The sequence below is a fragment of the Sarcophilus harrisii genome, chromosome 1, assembly GCF_902635505.1.
Source record: "Sarcophilus harrisii chromosome 1, mSarHar1.11, whole genome shotgun sequence".
Classification (NCBI taxonomy): Eukaryota; Metazoa; Chordata; class Mammalia; order Dasyuromorphia; family Dasyuridae; genus Sarcophilus; species Sarcophilus harrisii.
The window spans coordinates 643,880,987-643,891,676 of record NC_045426.1 but is presented as its reverse complement, the minus strand read 5'-3'; the positions used below and the strand labels follow the sequence as shown (position 1 = coordinate 643,891,676).

Here is a 10,690-nt window from a genome sequence, read left to right as displayed (position 1 = left end):
ATTTTTATGTGCTCGGGATATAATAGGTGTGTATGTATATATATATATATATATATATATATATATATATATATGTGTGTGTGTGTGTGTGTGTGTGTGTAGATAAATAGATAGGAAATCATAATTTGCCGATCCGCACATTCCTTTATGACACTCCATCACGACTACAGTTCTTAAGGTGGGACCTGGGTCGGTACCGAACACGTGACCGTCTGGTTCACATGTTCGGTACCGACCCAGGTACCTATCCTACTCGGTTTCCTTCAAACCCTCGGCTGTAGGTAGCCTGGCCCTCCCCGTCTGGCTGGTGCTAAGGAGGGGGTAGGGGCGGGCGTGGCTGAGGTGGGGGTAGGGGGCGGGCGTATGGTAGTCCAGTTGAGGAATTTTAGAGGTAGGTCCACGATCCCGCCCCTAGCAGTTCCTTCTCCCTTCTCCAGCCGCGCGGCGCCCTGGGGGCAGGAACATTTGTATCTAGTTTGCCAGGGAAATTCTGGGCCGACTGAACTTTGTGTGGAAGGGCAGGGCGATAAGGACAGCCGAAAGAGAATAATTAGTGTTTATATAAAACTTTATTGCTGGGGTGTGAGGGTAGCGGGAGACCTAAGCCCCTGAAAGCAGGGCTGCTGGTGGACTGGGCTCCTCGGCTATTACCAGGGCACACACAGATACATGTGAAAGCAGAGAAGTTCATCTAGCCTGCCTAGAGCTGGGCACACCAGGCAGATCCCCCCCAGCCCAAGGCTGCCCAGTGCCCCTCCCTGCTCCCATCCACATTTACAGCCGGCTGGACTGCCTTGGAACACTGAGGGTAAAAGATGAGGAAGAAGGGATAGGTGTGGATCTTCCCTCCCACAACCTATCACTGTTACCCTCCTCTGCCCTAAAAGACCTGAGCTCCTTCCCCTCAGCAACTGGCCTCTAGCTTGTCTCACAGCTCAGCTTTGTTTGGGCTGTATTCCTTTGTCCTCCAGTCCCTGCTTGCTCTCCTCTGGTTCATTCTTCCTCTGTTCTAGTACCAGCTCTTTCCCCTCCAGTTCTTGCTCTGTCTGTCCTGGTGCCCTTTCTGTGCCCTCTGATGCCTTCTCTGTCTGCCCTGGTACCCACTCTGTGCCCTCCACTGCCCTCTCTGACTCTCCTGTTGTCCACTCTGTGCTCTCCACTGCCTTTTCTGGCTGTCCTGCTGCACACTCCGTGCCTTCTGATGCCCTCTCTCCCTGTCTTGCTGCCCACTCTGTGCCCTCTGCTGCCTGCTTTGTCCTTTCTATTTCCTCTAGTGACTGTTCTAGAGCCTCCTTCTCCATCACTTTTGTCTCTTCCTGAGATCCCTTTTTTCTCTCTTCCAGTGCCCTCTCTTTCCATTCAGATACCCATTCTGCTTGCTTCGGTGCCTGCTCTGTCTTTTTCTCTTGTAGACTCTCTCTCTTTTCCGCTGCCTTTAATCTCCCCTTTGGTTCCTGCTCTGCCTCCTCCAGTGTCCTTTCTCTCCCTCCTGGTTTCGGCTTTGTGTCCTCTGGTGCCCACTCTGCCTCTATTTCCCGCTTTATTTCCTTCTGCTCCTTCTGTTGTGCTTTCTCCAGCACCTGTCCTGTGCCCTCCAGTGCCCACTGTGTCTCTAGTACCTGAAATGTCTCCTCAAGTCCCTGCTGTGCTTCTTTCCCCATTTCCAGTTCTGTGCCCTCCGACGTCCCCTCTGCCTCTTTCCCACCTGCCTGCTCTGTGTTCTCTGGTGCCCGGGCCTTGCTCTCCAGTATCTGCTCTGTCTTTGATGCCGGCTGTATCTCCTCTGTTACCTGCTCTTTTGCTTTCTCTGGAATCTGTTTTGACTCCTCTGGTGCCTGCTGTGTGGCTTCTAGTGCCTTTTCTGCGCTTTCTGGGTCAGTCACCTGTCCTGTGCCCGCAGGTACCCTGATAGGCTTGCTTTCCACAGACACGTCTATAGCTGCTCTGGGCTTATTATCACTGCTACTAGAGAGCTGTGTAGTGCTGAACGGACGGGGTGCCCTGTCCCCAGAGCGGGTTCTCCGAAGCACTGACTGTAAGAAGGAAGAGAAAAGAGATGGCATCAGTGTCTTGGTCTCGCTCTCATGCCCACCCTTGCCCTTTCCAGGCCTGACTGCTACCTTCCTCCTTCTCCACCCCTGCTTGGGGAGCCACTGGCCATGGGCAGGGTGGAATCTATGCTCAGGAAGCTATCGCCCCCCGAGGGAGAACTAGAGGAGGAATGTCAGGGACCTTGGTGACAGGAGACAATGGGGTCAAGGCATCCCGGGGAGAAGACTAATCTGACTTCCTGTCTACCCCCTATCAGTCTCACCTTTCGGGCCTGGGGGCTGTTGGGAGCTGAGGCGCTGCTGGAAAGGCTGAGGTTAGAGGCAGAACAGCTCCGAGATAAGGTTTTATGAGGGGGGTCGGGGTTGCCATCTGGAGTCAGGAATTTCTCATTAATCTTCAGATTGGTTCGTCCCTTCACTGGCAAAAAGAGAGGGAAGGCAAAAGGGTTATATGCATTTAGGCAGAGTGGAGGGAGAGGAGAAGGAGGGGGTTGTTTAGCAGTGTCTCTACTTATTTTATCTTCCCTGTATCCTCCTTCTGTGGCTTAAGTCTGTTGACCTTTAACTCAGCCTGCTGATTTTCCTGTTCTTGCCTTTATATGGCAAGGTCTGTTTTCATGACTTCTGACTCATGGCCCTCTGGCTTGTCTTGACCTTTATTTTTCAGGTATTCCCTCACCTTAGCTGGCCCAAGTAGCCCTGATGTGGCCATCTCTCCCTCCCCCTCGGCATCCCACATTCTTTGCATTAACCACAAATGTCCAAATCCCATTCTTGTGTCTGCCCTGAATCTCCTTCTTCTCGTACCCATAGCTCCTCGGCTCACACCCAGGGCCTACTTCCATTTTGAAAATGAACTTCAACTCTCCTCTGAATATGGACAACTCCCAAGCCTACATCTCTACCTTTAATCTCAACCTCTGAGTCTTTTATTCCATTACCTCATTTCTATACTGGAAAAAATGCCTGAAAATTGCACATCATGCAGATTATGATCCAGTGTTGGATGAGTAGCTCGTTGAGTGACATTATTGGCAAATATCTCTTGAACAGATTTTGCAGATAGATAGATAATGAAATGGGTACAGAAGTGAATGGAGGTAAAAGAGGCATAGACTAGATCATGTCTGGGAATGATCTCTAGAAGGACAGTCTACATCTTAGTCTCAAGGCCTTTCAGATAGCCAGACCTCTCAGTTGCTGTCCCAGCAGAGGATCACAGACTCATGACCCCCTGATCTAGTCCACCTTAGTTTGGTGGAGGTCCCAAGGCCTTCTCCAGCATCCAGTTTAAGAAAAACTGCCCCATTTCCTCTAGCTTCTGTCATTGCTTTAGTGCTTGAACATGAGGCTAGATTCCCTTTGGCCATATCTCTATCTCCTGAGTGCTGTGAGGCAGGCTTTATGGTGCCTTACCGGACACATCCTCACCACCTATCAGGAGATTGGACTGTGAAGAAGACTGATGAACCTTCTATTCATCTGCCTGCCTCAAAAGATTTCTCTCTCATCATTGATAGTCTGCCTCTGCTCATTCATGAATGGTCAGTATGCTCTTCCAGCCCAGCCCAGACTCTCCCCCATCTTAGTGAATCTGAACCCTCAGCCCCAATTTGTTCCCACCCTCTTTCCTCTGTTTCCCATTATGGATATCTCTTCCCCTTCCATTGTTTTCTGTGGAATGCCTGCACCATAATTAACAATTTTTTCTTTCTTGGTCCTTCCATTTTCTGATTCTCATGTCTGATGATTGTGACTTTTCCACTTGGATTTTCACTCATTGGTTGAGGTAGGTAAATCTGAATATTCTTTACTCTTCGTTGCCACTTCTAGATTCTCCCTCAATCACCATCAGTCAGCAGACTCCTCCTTTGAGGTTCAAATTATCCAAATCTATCTACTCAAACTAGACTATTTATTGACCCCAAAGGACACTTTCTATCTTTAATGAATCTGGTGCTTGGATCAGTCTTTCTCTCTGTCCTAAGTCCTGCTGTCATAATAGAGGGCTTTAATATATCAAATGATGCTCCCTCAAGCACTCTAACTTACCTTTTACAAACCACTTAGTTGTCATGGTGTATTCCTCCACTCTACCTCAGCTACCCAGAGATCTCAGGCCTTGATCTTGCCATTAAACACAAGTGTTCCACTTTTAGGTTCATGAACTGTGAAATTCCTCTGCCTGATCACATCTTGCCAAGCCTTATCTTTAGATTCCTCCCACCTGCCTCTTTGGTTCTATTCATGTGCTACTGAATAGAGTTAAGAGGAAATCACAGAACCATGCTGACTGCACCCAATACACATTTATACGACATAATGTCAATTGTGTTCTCACTGCAGTAAGATAATCCTTTTATATCTCCTAAATTGATTCAATACTCCCCTCGCCACAGTTGCTATTTCAAGCCTTTTCATTTCTCCTCAAAACTCCCATGAGCCTAATACTTCCAGTATCTCAGCTGAGGATCTCACACTAAAAATGAAGGCCAAATTTTTCTTCTCTCTTCTTTCCACATTACCCAGATATCTCTCATTATTTCTTCCTTCAGCCCTGTCTCACACGAAGTAGCCCTACTTGATGAGTCAAGCATGAACTTTTTCTTTAGTCACATCCCCTTTCCCCTATAGCACATTACCTCCTCTATCATTCCTATTCTGATATAAAATCTCTTCCTTTCTATTTTCTTCCTTGCTTACAAACATGCTCATGTCTTCCCAAATTTTGTTTTAAATTTTGTCGAGAAAATTGAAGTTAAGTGACTTACCCAGTGTCACACAGCTAGTACATGTCAATTTTCTGAAGTCAGATTTGAATTCAGATTCTCCTGACTCCAGGGCTAGCACTCTATCCACTGTACCACCTACCTGCCCCATATCTGTTCAATTCTTTAAAAATGCTCACTTGATCCTTCCATCCTCACTAGGTACCATCCTATATCTCTTCTCATGTTTTCAGCTAATGTCCTTGAGAAAGCTTTTCATCCTAGATGCTTCTTCCCAGTTCCTTTAACTGACAATCCTCTCTCCAGTTGCCTTGATTATTGTCAATCGAGAGGCTTTTTCTCTAATCCTCATCTTCCTGAACATCTCTCCTTTCTGGGTTTTTGTAACAGTACTCTCTCCTGGTTCTCTTCCTAACTATCTGACCACTCTTCAGTCTTCATTGCTGGCTCTTCCTTTAGGTCATATCCAATAATGGGAGGTCTCCCTCAAGGTTTTGTCCTGGGCCCTCTCCTCTGTACTACCTTTCTGGATCTCATCAGCTGCCATGGATTCATCTATTGATTCTAACCCTATTATTTCCCAGATCTATATATTCAGCCCTAATCTCTCTACTGAGTGCCATTTCCACATTATCTGATTTCAGAATTGATGCCTGCTGAAGCATTGAACTGAACAACTTTTGTTTAATTTGCTGGCTGAGCTGCAGAGCATTGAGATTATTTCTTCCTTTCTCCAGATTTTTGAAAATTGTGTCCTTGAGATTGTTTTTTCTCAGCTGTTTCTGAGAAGACTAGGTGGAGAAAGTTGAGATTTATCAGTTTACTAGCAGTGATGAGGCACTGCTGTCAGCAGTAAAAAGTCTGGTGTAGGGGAGATTTCTGGCTCTTGTAGGACATCCTGACTGCACTGTTCCAGACGTCTTTTTCAATTCTGCTTTGGTATGATATTGTATAATCTATATATTAGTGAAAAATCCTTTCTGATCACCTGAATCTGAATGGGATGTGGCAGCAATGAGCTAAATAAATTATAGATTATCATTTGGAATGTATTCATATCCCTTAGACCAGAACCAATTAGAGCTAGGGTATTTAGTAGAAAATCTGGAAAGCATGGAGACCCAGGCAAGTTTTATATAGGTTTACCCAGAGGTGGGGAGCTGGAGCAACTTAAGCTCAGAATGCCATCTGCTGGCTTCTGTAGAAATTGTATCCTGAATAAAATATCCAGGTCTCACTTCCACCTCAGTGCCAAGGTAAAGCAATTGTTCATGGAAGTGGAATGCCCAATTCTGCTTTATAGCTTTATAATCTATTCCTTTTTCCTCTTTTCCTTATCTTGGACCCCTCTTTTCTGGGAACATACCAGTTTGCCAATGACCTTCCTAAAACGTGGTACTAAGACAGACAGTGGGACAATCACTTCTTTAAATTCTGAACTTGATACCTTTAGCTTAAAGGCAACATAATGTAGTAGAAAGAGTGTTTGACTTAGAACTAGAAAGACCTGAGTTGAGGTCTTGCTTCTTCATAGTACAGTAGGAAAAGTATTGAAGTCAGAGGACCTCATTTTAAATCCCACCTCTAATACTTCCTATATGAGTTTAACTATTCATTTAATCTCTCTGATTCTCATTTTCTTTATTTGTAAAATGAGGTTGTTACACTAAATTACATTACGATTCTTGGGCTCTCTTCTAGCTCTTTGATCTAAGATTCTACCATAGCACCCTGCAGTACCAAAGATATGAGTGAAGATATATCTTCTTTATTTGTAAGCTTCACTATTATTGTATTCTTTGTCTACTCTTCTTACCGTGTATGTATATATCAGATAGTATGCCCTTGGCTTATGGGGAGTTGTTTATATTTTGTGTTTGTACCTACTATGCCATTTTATTAAGTGCTTTTGCTTTGAGCTAATTATGTCTACTGGCTGATTATTAAAGGCAAGCATTCTAATGGGGGTTTTTGAATGATAGTTTTTTTTTTTTTTTTAGGCATACTCTATAACCTAGAGATAGTAGCCTACCTTCAGACCCCAACCTGAGAATTTAAATGCCAGTGGGAATTGGGGGAGTAATTCCAAAAGAAGTACTGTGCAAGTCATTGATAATAATGTTAAATAGCATAGGGTCAAATTCAAATCCCTAGAGCACTCCACTGGAGAACTCTCTCAAAGTTGACATGGAACTCTCAATAATTACTCTTTGAACTTACATGAACTGATGCTAAGTGAAATGAGCAGAACCAGGAGATCATTATACATGGCAACAACAAGACTATATGATGATCAATTCTGATGGACGTGGCTCTCTTCAACAATGAGAGGATCTAAATTAGTTCTAACTGATCAGTGATGAACAGAACCAGCTACACCCAGTGAAAGAACACTGGAAAATGAGTGTGGCCCACAACACAGCATTTACACTTTCTGTTATTGTTTGGTTGAATTTTTGTGTTTCTTCCCAGGTTATTTTTACCTTCTTTCTAAATCTGATTTTTCTTGTGTAGCAAGACAACTATATAAATATGTATACATATATTGGATTTAACATATACTTTAACATATTTAACATATATGGGACTATGCCATCTAGGGGAGGGGGTGGGAGGAAGGAAGGGAAAAGTTAGAACAGAAGTGTTTGCAAGGGTCAATGTTGAAAAATTACCCATGCATATGTTTTGTCCATAAAAAGCTATAATAAAATAAAATAATTACTCTTTGAACTTAGTTATTTAACCAGTTCTGAATCTAATTTTCTACTCCATATCTTTCATCTTTACCACAAGGATACTATGAAAGGTTTTATAAAATGCTTTGCTAAAAATTTCCACATTCTTCCCTTGATCTACCAGTTTAGTAACTCTGTCAACGAAGAAAGTGATATTAGTCTGGCATGATCTATCTCCCTTTTTTTTTTTTTTTTATTGATTCTCTTTGTTTTCACATAACAGTCATTTCCTGATACATAATCTTCTCCTTCCCTATCCCCAACTGTACAATCTTTCCTTTGTAAAAACAGCTTAGGAAAATCCATGGACATACTTGGCTATGTCGGACAGCACATAGCATGACCTTGATAAAGTACTTTCTTTGAGAAATTTGCTAACCAGCCCACACTAATCCAATCCAACAAACATTAAAGTACATTTATCATGTGCAAGAAGGCACTGTGCTAGGCAGTGGGAATACAAAGATACAACAAAAACTTGCCCTTGACCTCAAAAAGCCTACGTGAATTCAATCTAGAATTTTGCAGGGAATTAAAATCTAAGTCAGTGGCTAATAATTTATAGAATCCCATTTTTCTCTTCCTCCTTGGAAGATAGTAGATGTGTCCTTTTTCAATCCTGCAGTACCTTTTCCTTCTCTTTTATCTTGTAAAAATCATTTACAAAGGCTCAGTAACCACATCTTAAAGTTCTTTCAGTATTCTAGAAAGTAATTCATGAGGCCCTGGCAAATTGAACCTATCCCCAAGCCTATATATATATATATATATATATATATATATATATATGTATATATTGCTGAGGCAATTGGGGTTGTGTGACTTGCCCAGGGCCACCCAGTTAGGAAGTGATAAGTGTCTGAGACCAAATTGAACTCAGGTCCTTCTGACTTCAGAGCCGGCACTCTATCCACTGTGCTATCCAGCTGCCCCTGTAGGTATTCTTTTAATATCTTACAATTTATCATAGATATAAATCCCTATTTGTTATGTTTGTTCTGTCCTTTCTAGTCCATTCTTTTTGGCAGAAAAAAATGGAAGCAAAATAAAGATTTGAACAAATTTGCATTATCTCATCATTAATGCATTATCACCATCCTTTCCACCCAGAGTATTAATTGTCCTTTCTTTGGTCTTTCTCTTTTCCTCAACATATCTATTCTTCCCCTAACCCTACCTTGATCTTAGCACTTTTGATCAGTGTCAAGTGTCTTGATCAGGCCCTTATGAATTTTAGTGATCTTGACACTATCCTTAAATATACTCTTGGGTTTATTCTTCATTACTTTCATTGACTACATCATGGATTTTTGAAAGGCAGAGTGATGTAGTGGAAAGAGTTGGGATTGACATCAAATGAGATTTGAGTTTGAATTCTAGATTGCTCTTATATGACTGGGACAGGTAACTTAACATTTTTTATTTTTACTTTCATCAGCCATAAAATGTATTATTCAAACTATTTTTGTAATAATTACTTCACAGGATCATTGTGAAGAAATCATTTTGAAAGTTTTAAAGCACGATGCCAAGTTATTTGTTTATTGTTGTTTGGTTCCCAAACTGATCATTCACTTCCTCCTAGCCAGGTGCTCTGTAGTAAGTCTTACCAAAACTGCACTATTTTCTCACTCCATTGATTGCCAAATGCTCTCCAACATATGTTTCATCCTCAGGGTCATGGTTCTCAAAATTCTTGCAAAACAATGCCTTTCTACCATACCTTTTATATAATCTCTTGTTTTAGTACAGTGGATCTTGAAGCATGATCCTGGAATCCCTGGGGGATCACCAAGATTCTTTTTTTTGGGGTGGGGGGAGGACAGCCTGTGAGACCAGAACTATTTTTTTCCTATTATTAAAACATTATAAATTTTAATATAGTAAATATCTATAGAAATAGCCTACATAAACAAAAGTTCTTTAGGATCTTCAATAATTTTAAAAGTGTAAAAGGGTCCCAAGATCAAAGAGTTTAGGAACCATTGTGTTAAAGTAATCTCTACTTGGGCAGGGTCTTGTTTCCTTTTTCATTTTCCTACCATCTCTAGTCAGTTGAGAAAAGAGGGAAATGTAGTGCTGAACTATTAAAACCAGTTGCCTAAGGTAATTTTTTTAAAGTAACAAATGCACTTTATTGATCTGCAGATTAAAAGTATCCAGCAAAGATTAGTAACTACTTTATCCCCCCATTTCAACAGGTAAGCAGCTGTCAAACCTGATGGGCTCGTGGAAGCCTTGCCAGATCTCATAGCAGCATAATATTGACATTATTTGGTTTCACCTGCAGGATTAGAAAAGCAAGGCATTATTCTAGCTTAGTTTCTGAGTGCAGGGCTGTGGTCTAAATCTATTTCCTACTTTCTCTTTTACTACATAATTGCCTGTTCTTCAGCTTTTGCTATAGAAGTCTTCATGGAATCAAAGAGTTTCAGGCATCCCACTGGAATGAAGTCCATCATATCAGGACTCTCTGTGTTTTACATCTTGCTTGTAATAGTTATGTTACGGCATTATAGGAAAGGGGGTGGGATATTTGACAAGAGGATTGAGGGCGAGAAGAGCAAGGATGCCCAAGCTGCAGACTTGGGGTTTGTATCACGAACTCAGGGTATAGTCACTGATAGCTGTTTTGGAGACCTCATCATAGCTCCTTACCTCAAGAACCATATCCTTACAAGGAAGATGTAGGAGGCAACTTCAACTATCTGATGAAGGACTGGACCAAAGAGTCCTAGTCAAGCTTGACACCAAAAGCCAGAGGGTTGTAAGGTGATTTCTTTCTTTGCCAGCCTGATCTGGGAAAATGTTTCCCGAAAAAGGCATTCAAGCCATCCATAAGTCTGCTCAGGAAATGTTGACATTTCAGACAATACTAAGAGCACTGAGGCTTCACCACTTGGGAGTTTTAAAGCCAATACCATTAATTTCATTTTCACTGTAGTTAAGAATCCAGGGAAACTGGGATTTCAGCCCGCCTAGAGCTACCTTACTTCTATCTTTGTACTTTGTTAATTTAATAAATCTATTCAAATCTACACTGTGATTGAGCAATGCTTTTAGGTCACTCAAAGTTGGGAAGTAGACTAAAATCTCAATGGGATGAGAGCAGATATGAGCCAACTCTTCACAACATTTCTTTCATCCATACTTTTCTCTTCACTGATATAGCCAC

The 10,690-nt window shown here is 42.1% G+C and overlaps 1 protein-coding gene across 4 annotated transcripts in view; it reads right to left on the bottom strand.

Annotated features, from left to right (window-relative positions):
* Positions 1-556: 556 nt before the first annotated feature.
* The window catches only part of LOC111719160 (microtubule-actin cross-linking factor 1, isoforms 1/2/3/5-like), a 103,053-nt gene continuing 92,919 nt past the window's right edge, over positions 557-10,690 (bottom strand). For 3 of the 4 annotated variants that reach the window (XM_031947407.1, XM_031947409.1, XM_031947408.1), the window contains exons 39-40: positions 2,315-2,469; positions 557-2,033 (exon numbers count right to left, since the gene is read on the bottom strand). In XM_031947407.1, coding sequence (XP_031803267.1) covers positions 936-2,033; positions 2,315-2,469 — 1,253 coding nt within the window. In that variant the 3' untranslated portion in view covers positions 557-935. Of the gene's footprint in view, positions 2,034-2,314; positions 2,470-9,548; positions 9,800-10,690 lie in introns of those variants that run through there. The other variant, XM_031947410.1, reaches the window with a different exon arrangement.